At 44.0% G+C, this 15,960-nt stretch overlaps 1 protein-coding gene across 2 annotated transcripts in view; it reads left to right on the top strand.

The window, feature by feature from the left end:
• SLC4A4 (solute carrier family 4 member 4) overlaps positions 1-15,960 on the top strand; it is a 343,893-nt gene that overhangs the window by 228,509 nt on the left and 99,424 nt on the right. For both annotated transcript variants that reach the window (XM_075544222.1, XM_075544221.1), the window contains exon 11: positions 1,752-1,926. In XM_075544222.1, coding sequence (XP_075400337.1) covers positions 1,752-1,926 — 175 coding nt within the window. The remainder of the gene's footprint in view (positions 1-1,751; positions 1,927-15,960) is intronic.

Below are 15,960 nucleotides of genomic sequence, written 5' to 3'. Positions count from 1 at the left end.
CCTAAGAGGCCATACAGAGAAGATGACGCTGAAGAAGGGCAGACCATGTAGAAATCGAGGTGGAGAAAGAGGCTTTCAGGAAGAGGGGCAGCAGTAACACAGGTGTGTCCCTCTATGCTGGTGTGATGGGAGGGGAGTGAGAGGGAGTATTAGAGCATGACTGAGAGAGAGAGAGAGAGAACGGGCTTGGCTGAAAGTGAGTTGTGTGCCAGGCTTCCTCACTTGGCTCTCCTGAGGCCATCTCTCCCCTGTAGGTTTACTTGGGAGGAGGTTGCTGTAGACAGGAGCCACAGGGAAGTCACGCTTCTACCTCCTTCTTGGTAGTTGACAATTCAGGGTTCCCAGACGGCTCTTGCTAAATTCTTTTTCATGGTAATTCTTCTTTCAACACCACACCAAGTTCTCCATTTCATTTTGTAAAAGATTAAATCAGGGTCTCATGTTATGAAGGTATGGCTTCTTCTTAAACATTATAATTTTACTTTTGTTTGTGAAAAAACAGAAAGTGTGTCATTTCGTATGCAGCTGAATCTGAGCTAAATTATTTCTTTCCCAAATTAAGAAGACCATCCCGGCCACACTGCCCAGTTACCTTGTAGGGTTTTGGTTTTTGTGTTGTTGTTTTTTGGTAAAGAAAGAGACATAACTTCCTCTTCCCTTTATTTTTAGAATAGTTCTTTAAAAATCAGGTCCATTAGGAATATCTTTTTTTCTACATAGCTGAAATTGTTGGATTTATTTTTTTTATTTGACCCTAACTTAGTTTATTCTTTTCTATTTTTCATCGGATGCCTGTAGTACACCCAGAATCATTCATGCCTGTGTTCACCAAGCCAGTGGATACAGGGCACTGGGCTGGGGCTCGGGTCCAGTCATTACTGGACAGACAGATCATCCTAGGACAGTGGGAAAGCCCGCAGAGGGGATATGACCTGGGACTTGGGAGTCAGAGTTTCCAGGAGCCATTGATCCCTGAGAGAGGGCATTCTGGGCAGAAGACACAGCCCGGGGCAGGCTGGGCCCTTTTCTCAGGGGTGGCATGAGCATGGCTGCTGCGGGGACCAGGGAGCTCAGCTTGCCAGACTGGAACCCACCTGCATCGTTCTTTCCTTCAGTCCCTCTCCTAAATCACTCCCCAGGCCTCCTCTGTCTGCCCCATGTGACTGCTACTCACCGTTCCTCCAGCACTCCTCACTCCGCCCGACATTGTAGTCCCCTCGGTTTCTATTACAAAGCCCTTCACCGGCTTCTCTTGCTTGTAGTCTCTCCCTGGGACAAGAAGTCAGCTTCACAAAGGCAGGTTGTTTTGCTTGGTTGTTCGCTGCTGTAGCCCCCACGCCAGAAGGCTGCCGGACACATCACAGGGGTTCAGTGAACATCTGTGGAATGACCGTCCGCCTCTCTGATGGACTGACGGACTGATGACCGGGGCTGGAAGGGAAACTGTGGTCATTTGGACATTTCTCTTCAGGCAGCAAGAAAGTTTAACTCATTAACAATGAACATTCAATCTAAAGGCCGATTGGCTGGCCTTTGGGGAAACTTGTGCCTAAGTCAATGTCCAAAAGAGAATGATAGGGGAAATGGGCTTCTCGACAGAAGATGGGTTTAATCTTATGTTGTCAGAGAGTACCTTGCGGTGAATTCGGGCGTTTTAACTGTAACTCCTCTGTGGCTGACTCTGTTACCTCTTGACTGATTTGAGACTAATCTGTTGTACGTGGTCACGTGTCTGCTTGTTCCCTGCGCAGGTTCTGTGGAGGACTCATTAAGGACATAAAGAGGAAAGCGCCATTTTTTGCCAGTGATTTTTATGATGCTTTAAATATCCAGGCTCTTTCAGCAATTCTCTTCATTTATCTGGCAACTGTGACGAACGCGATCACTTTTGGAGGCCTGCTCGGGGATGCCACGGAAAACATGCAGGTGGGTCTGACTCGGGAAGGACGCAAATAGTCCAGCCCACATGGCCTCTCTCACCCTGACAGCTCAGTGAGGAGCAGATGGCCCCAGAGTTACTCAGTGTGCGTTTCTGTCTTTTGCTGGATGCTGCGTTTTACTTTGCTTCTGGCCTGCTGCTGTGTTTCTAGCAGTTGAGTAAGTATATAAATAGCTTCATGGAATCTGCCTTGAGTCACAAGTGTGGGGAGAAAAGAGAAGGAAATGATACACAGTTCTATTTGGGCAAAAGCTTATCAGCTGCTTTGATTCCGTGCAGTGCACAGGTTAGCTCTTCCACGATCTGAATTCGGGTGTGGACTGCGACCCGGTGGACGTGATGATGAGGCCCTTTGGGGGAGTGCATGGTCGGCCCCATTTTCAACCTGAGCAAGCAGAAGCGTCAAACAGCCGAGCCACGTTTCTCAAGTGTGGCTTTCCATATCTACGGGCAGATGCTTCCTCTGTACCTGCAGCTGCCTCCCCTTCGACTGGAAGGAATGGAGGCTTATTTTGCATTTTATGGGAGCCAAAAGGTGTTGGTTCCTTTGCACTTGGCATTTGCCTTCCTTTTTCATGAGTAATAAGAGTTTTGGAGATAGAAAAGATCACGGGGCTGTCCGTAAACACACTTTTCGTTGAGGCTGCAGTTTCAGAAGGCACCTTGGCAGTGCGGTGGTCACGTTAGTGGCTGCTACCGGAAAGGTCAGCGGTGTGAGTCCATCACCACTCTGAGCAGAAGCATGGCCCTCGAGCAGAGGCGGGCTGCCCACAGGTTTCCATGCTGTAAGCCTTTCTGCCAGCAGACGGCCGCACACTTGTACTCCAGAGTGATTGGTGAGTTCCAACCACCGATATTTTGTTCAGCTGCTGAGCACTTAAACACCTGTGCCACCAGGATCCCTTACAGGGTTGTCTATAGGAATCATGAAAGGATTGCCTTTGTTACATTCTTCTTTTTTGCGGGGAGGTGCTGTTTTACAGATGGCTTATATTTAGAGAATGTGGATATAGTCTAGCTGGCACTGATTAGAATATTGGAATGTAGCGCATACAGGTAAGGCAAGATGAACAATATTGGATCCTAGGTCAATCAGCATAGGAGATGGGCTGGAACTCCCAGGGCCAGATTCCAAAAACCAAACAAACAAATCACAACATGACCCAACACAGTTGTCCTTAAGCGGATTCTGACTCCTGGTAACCTCAGGTGTGTTCTCTAAAGGGTCTCTGACAGCTGGAAGAGATTGGCAGGACTTGGTTGGAGATCCTTCTGGAGAGACTTAGTCTTCCGACCGTGTGGTTAACAGCTAAATGCCTGACCGGTTTACACCACGCAGAGATTGTGCAGGGGCCAGATAGGCCCCATCAATGAGAGGACTGATTGGGTGGGGACTGAGGACTCCTGAGAGCTCTTGCGTCATTGGAAGAGGGCACTGGCCCCCCAGCCTTGCTTCAGTGCATTAACACCCAATTTCATTTAAATTTTTGATTTTCAAAGAAAGGCCGAAGATCCAAATCTTATGTGGAATCTGGTGGTTTTGAAGTGCTGGCAACACATGGATATTTTAAAATGGAGTTGTGCTGGTCCATCAGATCAGTGTGTGACCAGTTGGAGACTTAGGGAGGTAGAGGTGGGAGCCACACGTGGTACGCTGCAGTCACAAAGTAGATATATCGCTCGTTTTCTAGCAGCGCTGTCAGGAATTGAATTATAATAAAATCTGATATATAATCAAATCAAGAAGTTATTTCCATTCAAACAATCAGCATTAACATGTAACTCAAGGAGATTTTTTAAGAAAACACAGATAAACCAGGCAACCACATGTTAAGAGAAGCCACATTTAAGAAAACTATAATTAATTAAGTAGTATAGGCTTCTGTAGGGTAGAGGTAGAATTCTTACGTACCACTCAATCTAACCCAGTCAAACTGGGGTTTGATTCCCTACCAAGGTGAACTGCATGGTTAGCTACTATCGATGGATGGCTTTGTGTTGCTACGGTGCCACATAGATTTCAGTGGAACTTCCAAACTAAGACAGACTAGGAAGAAGAGCCTGCTCCTCTCCTTGTGAAACCAGTCAATGGAAACCATCCATACCGCACAGCCTGATCCCATCAGGCCGCAGGTCGGGTTGCTATGACTTCTGGGCTAGCGTGAAGGCCAGAACACCAGCTTGTCAGGGCATTGTAAGACCTTCAGCAATGTAGAGGTCCTTTTAGGTGCAGATAATTTCTAACCACCCCTTTATTATGAAATGGGCACATAGTGATAATAACGTTTGTGTTCATTTATTATCTTTTTGTAACTGATGAAGTACTTTTGCGGCACTTTCCCATTTAACTTCAGAATACAGCATCTGAGACTCATGTAGTATTAGGCAGGTTTGGTTTGGTTTGGTCCTTCTATGATGAGTTAATTTTTATATGAATAAGTTCCTGGGAAAATAAAGCACTATTGAACAAAGGTATGACATCAGATGCTTGTTTTTCATTTGGGAGGGTCTTGCTGGTTAAGTTAGCATCAGAGGAAACAGACTCATAAGTAAATGGTTTTTGAGTCAAGATGCTAAATAGTCCACCAAAATGAATTTTTCTGGATGTTACTCAGAAATTCGACTTACTTCAAAGTAGCTACTTCAGAGCCATGAGGTTCTTTGCCAAACATAGTTTAGTTATTTAAAATATCTTAAGCCTCCATTTATAATTTCACAGAAACTAGAGACTCATGACTCTCTTAAATGGTTCTCTGAAAGAAAATATTTTTGTCTCATTTTCTTTCTTTCTTTTTCAACGTGCTGATCTTGGCCTTTGTGCTGCCTCCCGCTCGCGGTGTCCCGTGGACAGGGAGCGTGGCTCTCAAAGCCTTCCATGACCGTCAGTCTTCTCAGGAACCCAGAACCCACGCTTTCTTGCGTGGCGCGCCCCGTGCACTTGACCCGCCAAGCTGTGGCAAACACTTAACTCACGGAACCACCGGGATCCGGAGTCCTTTTACCACAGTCATCTGGCGTGCCTGTGGGTCGTCACGTGTGGCCACAACACTGAAAGGCACAGAAACATGTTTGGCCAACTTTCCCCTTTTGAGGAAGTAATTGCTCCGTGCCCCTCTGGCTATTTTACTGTCGCCCACAATCCAGGATAAAGCCAGTGGTTGTGATATTCAATGGCCTTAAGTCAGTCCCAGCTCATCGTGACCCTGTGTGAAGCAGAATGAAGCACCCCGGTCCTGCACTCTTGCGCAATTGGGCTTCGGTTGAAGCCTGTTGTTGCAGCCGCTGTGTCAATTCATCTTGCTGGTAGCAGTCCTCTTTTTGTCTGCCTTTCGACGCTAGCAAGTATGGTGGCCTTCTGCAGAGACTCGCCTCTTGTGATTCTGTTTGAAGTTCTGGAGATAGACGTACATGAGCAAAATAATAAAAATCCCGCCTTGCAGAATTCTCAGTCTAGGCTGTTGATTCAAGCAACATTGGTTGTATGTCCTCAAGGGTGTGCTGTTAACTGAGGCTTTATAATTAGCGAAATCTCTGACTTCATTGGGCTTTCCAAGTGCTAGACCAAGGCTAGACATAAAGGCATCGGCAAACTCTGAGCGAATCGGAATTGTACCACGTGCCTTCATAAATGTGGCAGTGGGTTATTCTCCAAAGCGCAGGCCGCGCAAATGAGTCAGCTGAGAGCAGTGCGCTTGCTTTTACAGGCAGGCAGCTCAGAGGTGGTTTGCATAGGGCCTTTATTGTCAGGCTGCAAACAGACCTGGGCGCTGGGTAGAAACATGTTGGGAAAACACGGATGAGTCAGTGCACTGCTGCTGTTGAAGCAGACTCACTGCCAGCTTTATTCACGAGGTCTCGCCTGCTGAAAGACAGGACTATATGTTTAAGAATTCATTTCAGAGATGAAGTATGTAGCAAGGAAAACAAACCGAAGCCGTGACCTCATTGGAGCATATCTTGCGAGAGATGTAGATCATTTCCTATGGAATTACGTTTAAAATGAAACAGCGGAAATTTGGATAGCTCTAAGTATAATCCCACGTATGATGTCAGTTCAGATATGTGCATGAGTTCCCCAGTTGGTCGTAAGCCCTTAGACCATGGCCTGCTCTGAGAGGTCTCCTGGCTTATAGAGTGGCCATTAATGGACTCTGTGTCAAGTCTGGACAATTAATCTTTTTCTTGACCTTCTGGGTGACACTGAGCAGCTGGCCAGCACTTGAGTCATTTAGGGGCCAGCCCAGTTTGTTCCTAGAGATCAGCACCAAATAACTGCAGTGTGCACAGGCTGCTTGGGCCGCACCATCCTTTCCAGTAAAACCCACGAGTCCCTCTGAAGTACTGTTAAATAAAGACTGACCAGTCTCATCCTCCTCCAACAGAGAAAACACTGAAGCTTTCAAAGGATTTTCTGTCACTTGGATCCAAAGTCAATGCTCAGGAAACCATTAGTCAAACAAAATCTTGCATTGGGCACCACTTCTTCAGAAGACTTTCTGAATCTGAAAAAGCCAAGGTCTCCCTTCACCCACTTTTCTGTTGTCCGTCCCCAAGGGAGAGGGCAATATATAGATCCTTGTAATCAGAGACATCGGACAGTGTAAGACATGACAAAATAATAATAATTTATAAATTATCAAGGATTCATGAGGGGGAGGGGATGGGAAGGGAGCAGAAAATGAGGAGCTGACACCACAGGCTCAAGTAGAAAGCAAATGTTTTGAGAATGATGAGGAGAACAAATGCACAATGAATGTGGCGCAATGAATGTCTATGGGTTGTGATAAGAGTTGTATCAGCCCCAATTAAGTGATTGATTTTTTTAGAGAAAATAAAAGGCAAAGGCGCCACTTTGAGGACTAAGGTGCCCCTGACCCAAGCCAGGATATTTTCAATCGCCATATCTGCATATGGAAAGAAGGCAATGAATAAGGGAGATCAAATAAGAATTGATATCTTTAAATGACCCGGTTGACAAAGAATATTGAATATACCACAACCACCAGAAGAACAAACAAATCTGACTGCAAGGATGGTGAGCGTTTGCTTCATACATTTGGTCTGCGTCTTCAGAAAGACATCTCTCGAGGAAGACATTGTCCTTGGTAAAGGAGAAGTCAGTGAAAAAGAGAAGGCTCCTCTACACGATGGACTGACAAGGGCTGCAACAATGGGCTCAACGCTCGCAGTGATTAGTGCAGGACTGAGGACTTTTCCTCCTGTAGAACACAGTGCTTGTGCTTTGGGCTGCGATCCACAGGGTCAGCAGTTTGAAACTGCCGGCTGCTCCATTGGAGAAAGTTGGGGTTTTCTATCGCCATTGACAATTACAGTCTCAGAAACTTGCAGGGGCGGGTCTACCCTGCCTTACAGGGTTGCGCTGAATCTGCAGGGATTCGATGGCAGTGAGTTTGGTTTATCATACCAGAGGGTTTCTGTGAGTTGGAACGGACTCAAAGGCACCTAACACCACAACCTAAAACATGCCTCTTCCACAATTCAACTCTGTCAAAATGTCCACTAACAGTCTTCACTACATTCCCGTTCTTGCTTGTCAAGCTGGTGTGCAGCTCCATCCACTGGCTCTTGTTGTCAGTTGCTGGGGCGCACCTGAACCAGCCACGGCCCTTTCAGTCACCTCATGTGCGTGGGGAAGCCGGACAATGAGCAAGGAAGGCCAGAGCAGGACCAATGCGTTTGAATTAGGATGTTGCCCAAGAACATGGAATATACCAGGGACGTGAAGAACAGCCAGAATGCCCCTTAGGAGTGAGGGGGGTGAGGCTTTGTGTCACACACGCGGAGCGTGTTGTCAGGAGGGACCTGTCCCTCGAGGACATCGTGCTTGGCCCCGTGGAAGAAGAGGGCAACGTCAACAAAGGAGATGGACAGAATTGTGCATCACGCAGGCTCGTTCACAGAGTGATTGTGAGACCCGCACAGGCCTGGGCAGGGTGCAACACTCCTGTGTGGAGGGTGGTTATGAGTCAGAACAATTCAAATGACACGGAACAATAATACCTTCTAATTAGATTGCCGGATTGAATACCTTCAGGGTATGCAAACACAAGATCAGAGGAACCTTTATGAACCCCAAATCTGAGGATGTTGTGAAGCTAGTTTTCCTCCACCTGCCCTCCCTCTAGATCCAGCACCTCTGAGAGTGCTGGCCCTCCGCTGGCGACGTGGCATCTGAGATTAACTGTGGAACGGTGGCAGTTTTGGCCTCCAGTGCTGTGTCTTCTGGATGTTCTCTGAGTCGAGGAATAAAAAGAGGTCTGAGTGGGCAAGAGGTTGTAGGATAGCTAGAGTAAGGTTTGCCACAAAATATCCTCATGAGACAACTCTTGCTACTCTTGAAAATGGGCAGAAACATTGCCGCGAAGGGATGAAATTCCTCAGCATGAATTTCCTGCCCTTTTCCTCACCACTGCAGTTTTCATTTTTCTGAGACGTATTCCGAATAAGGCCCTGTAATTGCCCGGCAGCCTTTGAAGGACTCTATCTACATTACCCCTTTAGAGCCTCTAAACGCATCCTAAACTTCCAAGCTGCTCTTATGCACTGCGTTGGACTGGCCCAGAAGATCCCCTAGAAAAATCACTGGTTTTCATTGGAATTTTCTCCCTGGATCATATAGTAGCAAATCCAAGACCTCTCCTGGTTACAGTTTATTCCATAAGAGCATCTTCATTAGCTTCAGTCCTGCTTGAAAGACTGAGGGAAAGCACTTCTGGCAGCTGGTGAGGCGAGAGCTGGCCGAGTTCAGGATGCTTTCTTCATGGTGATGCAGAGCCGTGAGCACCCCTGGCAGTAACTGGCCCCTCGGCGTGGTTCTGAGGGCCTCTTCCACCGGCTTCTGCCCTTTAGTCACAGTTTCTTTCTTCACAGACATCGACAGCCTTCTCGCTCACCTTTGCTTATCTTTGAGGTCTTCGCAACTTCGCTAAAAATGTTTGGTCCATTTAAAAATTCTGTTTGGTGTGGCCAGCATTTCCCTCAACATGAGGCAAAGCTTCACTGTTTTGAGAAGATGTTCACCTGAGCTTTGCTAAAAGTCTGTTACTAGCCCTGACTTTTGGTCTCATATTAATGATAGACCTCACTTACAACCATTCGCTGAGGGCAGACACGCATGCAAACACATTGTGGGGGGTAAACCCAGCCACATAGAAACTGGAACCCCAGCTGTGATGCTTAACCTTGAGAAAACATGGATTTTCCAGACATTGTTACAGTTAGGAATTTTTATTCAAAATTCTGTCCTGAATGGAATCTTTATATCAAGAGTGGTTTAAAGATTGCTTAGCCTCTAGGCAACACACATATTCTATTGCAGGCCATTTTATTAAAATTGTTGGTATTTTAACTTTCAGGGGCCCTGGAAAAATGCTTTCATTTATATCTACATTGTTGATTATGAATGACTGAACAGAATCCGGAGTGAAAACTTAGTGAAGAAAGTCATTTTCTTTTTTTTTTTTTCAGGAGTAAATTTAGTTCTATTTTCACAAGCCTTTTAGCGAAAGAATACAGTAAGATTTTTAGAATTCTGTGAATTTTGTGATATTTATGGAGCTAACAGAATGCATTTTAAGGGAAGTTGTCTCATAATAAGGAACATTTATAGCTGACATATCCAAATATGCGGCTTTATTTTCACATACTGCTGTGTTGAGAATATTGGATCAATCTGCTTAAGTTGGAAATGTGTTATATCTTATGCACATATGATATTCCTCGATAAGACAGACACTTATTTTGTACAGTATTATTAACATGATCATGATCATATTTCCATATTTCTTGTAATATACGTGTATACAGGCAGTCTTTATGTGAGATTTTACATAATTGAGAACATCCTCTGCCACATATTGTTTGTAGCCTGACATATTCTCAGCAGCGTTTCACGAACACCTTTCCACTTCACTGTGCCTCCCGTGCATTCCTCATAATGATTAATTTGGTGTATGTATACAATGCTATAATTTATATAATCCCTTATTATTTTGATTCTGTTCAGGGTTTTTCCCCCATATTCGTTTTTCTTTTATAAATGCTGTGTTGATGATCTTTTCAGTCACTGCGATCTCTTCAAGGTACATTCACTGTAGACTCATTCCAGGACATGCTCAGTTTAAAATGATATTTAATATTATTAAACTGTAATCCACAAAAGTCATGCCAGTATTCTTCCCATTAGCAATGACCTAGCGTGCTCACGCACCGACCAGCTTATGACAGCAGGGTGTTTTTGTGTCATCTTTTCCTTCTTGCTCTTCTTTGGGTTGAAAACGATGGCTCATTATTATTAAATTCTTTCCTTTTTTCTCCCTGCCATTGAGTTGATGTTGACTCATAGCAACCATATAGGACAGGGTGGCATTGCCCTTGTCAGTTTTTGAAACTGTAACTGTTTAAGAGAGCCCCAACTTTCTTCCAGGAAGTGGCTGGTGGTTTTGAACTGCTGACTTGTGGGTCACAGCCCAATACATAACTACTATGCCACTAGGACTTCCTTTTTTTTTTTTTTAAGTGAGGGTGAATAACTTCACATACTTTTTTTTGACTAGGAAAATTCTTTATAAACAGCCTAACCTGCTACTTTAGGGGATTTTTTTTTTCTCATTGTCTTGGCATTTCTTTGTATGGTAAGGATAGTTTGTTTTGCCTATCATAAATACTGTACCTATAGCATCAATTTTACCCTTTAGTTCCTAAATTCCCATATACTCAAGTATAAGCCAACCCGAATATCAGCCAAGGCATCTAATTTTATTCCAAAAACTGCATTAAAAATGTGCTGGAAAACTTGGCTTATATGCACGAGTATATATGGCATTTCTTTTGCTATCACAGATTTTTATTTTCATTTAGGAAATAGAAACCTTTTACTTTGGATTTTTAAAAATTTACGATGCACTGAACCTGTTCCGTGTGTATATGTGTGCATTTGCTCCCATTCCGGGCATTTGTCAGGAGGTACTTCAGACAGTTGGAGACCCAGCCCCGGCTCATCAAACGTCGACTGAAGCAGAGTAGGAGCTGATGCTCTTCTGGTGTCTTTTGTGGCTGGTATCATTCCTTGAACAGAGAGATGGATCATTTGTCTTTCAAGTCTTCTTTCCTTTATTCTTCAGTTCCTGCTGGGCTGTGTCAACAGAAATCCTGTGTGTGACAACAAAGCATTTTAGGCAGAGTAGATGTAGCACTAAGGATTTGGCAGCTGTGATTTTTCAGGACAGAAATCATTGACTTATAGATTGTAGTTACACAGGTGAACTAAAAACGAGGATTGTGTCTCCAGTTTCCTTTCTCTGTGTAGGTAAATAGCTGGTGGTTTTTATTTTGAAGGGGGAGGAAGGTTGCTTGCATTGTTTAGATCAGTTTATCTCACATTTGGCCCACATGGATTCATCTGGGGAACGTTGGAGAAAAGACTGAACCTCCTAAGATCCATCTTCTGAGATCTTGATATCATTTTGGGTGAAGATAAAGAACCAGTATTTAAAAACAACAAAACTCCCCAGGTAATCCTCCTGCTATGTAAGTCTCAAAAGCACTGGTTTTGATATTTACATCTTTTCTTTTTAATTTTTGGTCATGTGAATTGGCTCATCCTGAAGATCTGAAATCAAAATTTATAAAGATAATTTAGAACTGGTTTTACATTTCCAGTGGCAGTGCTCCAAAGGAATTAGGTTAAATTATCCTGGCCAAATTCTATATTTGAAAACTTGTACAAAGAAATTTAGTTTTATTATTCAACATTCTGTTCAGTTCAAGGAAATACCAGCAACACGGGATAGAATTTTCCCTAAAATGGTAGAAATGCCACAAAGTGTGTACGGACCGTCAACTGGAGCCAATGAATTCCGTAAACTTTCATTCAAATCACACACACAACACACCACCACTTTGGATTAAATTGGAAAAAAGTCATTTGGAAATATAACAATGATATTAGTGAATGCTTTATTGTTTGATATATCAAAATATTTCATTTTTTCAAGTTTCCCTTTATTGAAAATAGAATAGGACATTTTTATCAGCTTTTCTCCACAACCTTTACTGGTGTTCCTCCTTCTCTCTCAAACCAGCTTCCTTCAGCAACACTATAATTATTAATTCAATGAATATGTTCTTTCATAGAGAACAGGAAGTAATGAAAATGTCTCAGTGTTATAGGAAGATACTGAGGCATAGTAAAGTCAAAATTGACAGCACAGCTTAAAGAGGGTTTATCATCTCTAACGTCTTTAATTGGCTCCAGTCTTGAGAATCAGAGTACCTCAAAGACTTAAGAAGCTCATGTTCCAAATCATGATTGGAAAGAAAACACGTTTTGCTCCAATGGTGTGATTGCGTTCATATTTGATCTTACAACTCTGTGGCTCGTGCTGGTTCTCTTGTCTGTTTTGAATAGCAAGGCGTATCTTGGGTTGCAGTTCATACTCTCAACGAGTAAGGAGAAGGATAGTCCCAGATTGCCTTGGATTTTGACCTCATTGCTATAAAGTAGAACTGGTTTTTGTTGGCGTAGTTGATTCTCTGTGTTTAATTACACAGCGAATGGAAAGAAGCAGCTTTGAAGCTTCCGTGGATCGAGAATTTTCTCTGGGAAATGCTGAGGCTCTAGAGACACTTGTTAACCTTACTTTTCCGTTTCCTCTGAGGGTGAGTCTTTGCCCGTACTTTGCATGTCACCCCTGGTGAGTGTCTTCCCCAGCTCTGTTCTCTATGACAAACCCATTCAGGAGGTGGAGCTGAAGGAGCCCAGTAGCTGGGAAGGAAAGGGAATGGGCATTAACTGCACCTCTGCTTTGTGCTAGGTTTGGGTTTTAGTTCGTCATATATTATGATCTTATTTTATCCAAATCATTAATTTTGTGAAGTACACAGTTGATTTTATAAAAAGGAGAATTAAGATTGAGAGAGGCTACCCACCTTGTGATGGCTCAAAAGCGCCGGAAGCTCAGCCCTCTGACGGGGCCGCTGGGGGTGGAGTGGCTGCCGTGGACTGTCCAGAGATTGTTCCGCTCATTGAATATATTAGCTCCTCGGAGGGAGAAAGGAGACGTGTGCTGCGCCTGTCAAGCCTGACGGCCTCGGGAGCCCACAGGGGAAGTTCTGCTCTGTCCTCGGGCTTGCTGGGAGTTGGAATCGACTTGGTGATTTGGTTTTGATCCCGGCCTCCAAGACAGTGCTGTTGGTGCTGACGCATTTGGAAGAGACCTTGGAGGTCAACCAGATTAGGTTCCCAAACTTATTGGACCTCGCTTTTCAGAGAAAAGATCACCCAGTACCCCCACAGTGACAAAAAACTTTTGTACCATAAGCCAAGATAAAGTGCAAGTATATACTTTTGCAGCACACACACACACACACACACACACACACACACACACACACACGGTGTAGGTAGTCACAGTTTTGGGAAATGATGTATCAGATAGCCAGAGAGAGATGAGGCTGCTGATCCTGTGAAGATTTGCATCCATGGAGGTGGTCCCTGCATAGGACTGCAGTGGGTCCAAATCAACTCCATGGCGATGGGATGGTTCTGCTTTCTGGGTGTATGCATTAGAGACGATGCTAAGTACTTGGTGCATATGATCTGATGCAAGTGTACTGGCCTCGTGAAGACAGGATGGAGAAACTGAGGCATCATGAGCTTAAGAAACCTGCTGACAGTCATAGATGAAGGACATGGCACAAGATCACTTGCTACATTGTGAATCCCATTCTTAATCCGATGTGAAGAAACTAAAATAGACCCAAATCATCACCGCTCTGGTGGCAGCATGGTCTCGACGCAGATATCTTTGCTGCCAGGTTTTCGTGGGTTTTTTTCCCTTCTCTTTCTACTTTTCTACTGTGTGTGTCACCTGATTAGAAGCGGCTTACAGTGAGAGCCCAAACAAACCACTTGGGAGCACTTGCTGAGCCTAATTCTGCCGTGCTCCAGAGCGCAGCGGTCCACGTGCTCCGGAGTTGCTTGGGAATTTGTTCCTCTGAGAAATCAGATGTAGAAGTGTCTTTCTGAATTATGGTTACTAAAAATACCCGCTTCCATGTGCACTGTTTTTCTTTTCTATATCGAACTATACCAAATATAATAAATCAGAATAGGAGTTTGTGATTGCTAACCTTACAGATGGCTTTAAACTCTCATTAGGGTTAAAGTAAAATTATTCATTGCATGAGAATATTTTTTGCAGTGCTTGCTGTATTGTAACTTAGAGAGTAACATGTCAAACTATGTGGAAAAGAGGTCTTTTCTCAGAGCATCTCTAAGTTTAAGGAAGTTTGCAGTGCAGTGTGTATAATAAATCACCTGTCTCTGTCTCAAATTTGTCAGCAGCAGAATGGAAACTGGAGCATTTACCAAAGGATCAAGCACTGGGGTAAAAATAATCTGCCTTTCAACCGTCCCAGGGCCTTTATAAACCTTTTTTGGGAAGAAATCTGTTGCTATCTCTACTGAATGAGCAGCACTGGCTCTTGCCTGATAGCTAGAACCTAGTGTGTGATTTGTCCCTAGCCTACAGAGACACAGCCCCCATCAACAATTATTTGGGCATTTTTTCTTCAGATCTTTGGCTTGTATTGAGAACACGGAGGCAGAGCACAGGGAGGACTTGTAGGTCATGAGATGGACAGGCAGAAGCATGGCTATCAGGAAAGGACTCAAGTTTTGTTATCATGGGCAATAATAGCTATGCCAAATAAAGAATTTTTAATCTTATGACTTATTCTCTCTTCTTTCGTGTCCTCCCATATACTCAGGCTATGCTATATTTTACCTGTAACAATGATGAGAAATAGTACTCCGCTATGCTTGATAAAGAATGTGCAGTGATACTTAGCATCTGTAGCCCGAGTGTAACTTTGATTTGGAGCAGGCATTTAAAACCTACCCTTCCGTGTTACATATGAATCAAAGTCAGTCATAAAAAGAAAGGTATGCTACTTTTTAAAAGCCCACTCTAAGTACATATCTTAGAGAAATAAGAACCATGGTATGAGTAGATACATGCATACCCAGGTTTATTGTGTCATTATTTATAACAGCAAAAAGATGAATAGTTATACAACCGGTAGATTAATGAGTGAATTATGATACCTATACACAACAGACTACTCTGCAGAATTGAAGAATAATGATGAATCTTCAAAACACATCAGAACAGGGTTAAACTTGGAGGACATTATGCTGGATGAAATAGATCACAAAAGGACAAAGGTTGTATGAAACTACTGTGACTAAACGATCAGGAAAATATTAGAAACAGAAAGAAGTATTGATGGTGACCAGGATTGGGGAGGCAAAATCAGTAGCTAGAAAATGTGGGTGAAGTACAATGTACAAGGAGGAGGTCAGCACAGTGTGACCGAGATAAAGGGGCAGATACCGGGAGAGATGCCAGAGTGAGAGGCAACGCACACAGACACTGTTGCAGACACAGCCTTGCGATAACAAACAGTAATCCATGAATGAACACGTCGGTAGATAGGTGAGCTGGAGCGATGTGGGAAAGCCAGTAGGACCACGCTCCTGGGTGTATATAGGTCTAGCAGGGGATATTTCTACCTAGATATTTGTGTGTTCTGCAGACATGTTCGTTCATGAGTATGGTGGAACACACAGGGGACAAAGTTACATAGTTTTGCAAATGCCTTAGCAATTTCCAAACCTCGTGGGAATGAGTCACTGGGTTTGGGGACTTAGAGTACGTAGTCTGGAGGGAACATCCAGGTCAATTGCCAGAACACAGACAATGTTTTATTAGCAAGTAGCTCCGGAATCTTCAAAGCTTGTGAACAGCCATTTAGGTTGCAACTACTGGGCTCTCCCTGCCTGGAGCAGAGAAGAGCGAAGAACAGAACACGAAACAGTTCTAAAGGACAAAAGGATCTCACAAGCGTCAGCCCCACTATTATGAGACGAAATGAACTAGATAGTGCCTGGCAGCCACTGCTGGCCACTCTGACCGGGAGCCTAATGGACCCTGCAG

The sequence above is a fragment of the Tenrec ecaudatus genome, chromosome 3 (genome assembly GCF_050624435.1).
Source record: "Tenrec ecaudatus isolate mTenEca1 chromosome 3, mTenEca1.hap1, whole genome shotgun sequence".
NCBI classification, from domain to species: Eukaryota; Metazoa; Chordata; class Mammalia; order Afrosoricida; family Tenrecidae; genus Tenrec; species Tenrec ecaudatus.
This window is presented reverse-complemented; position numbering and strand designations above follow the sequence as displayed.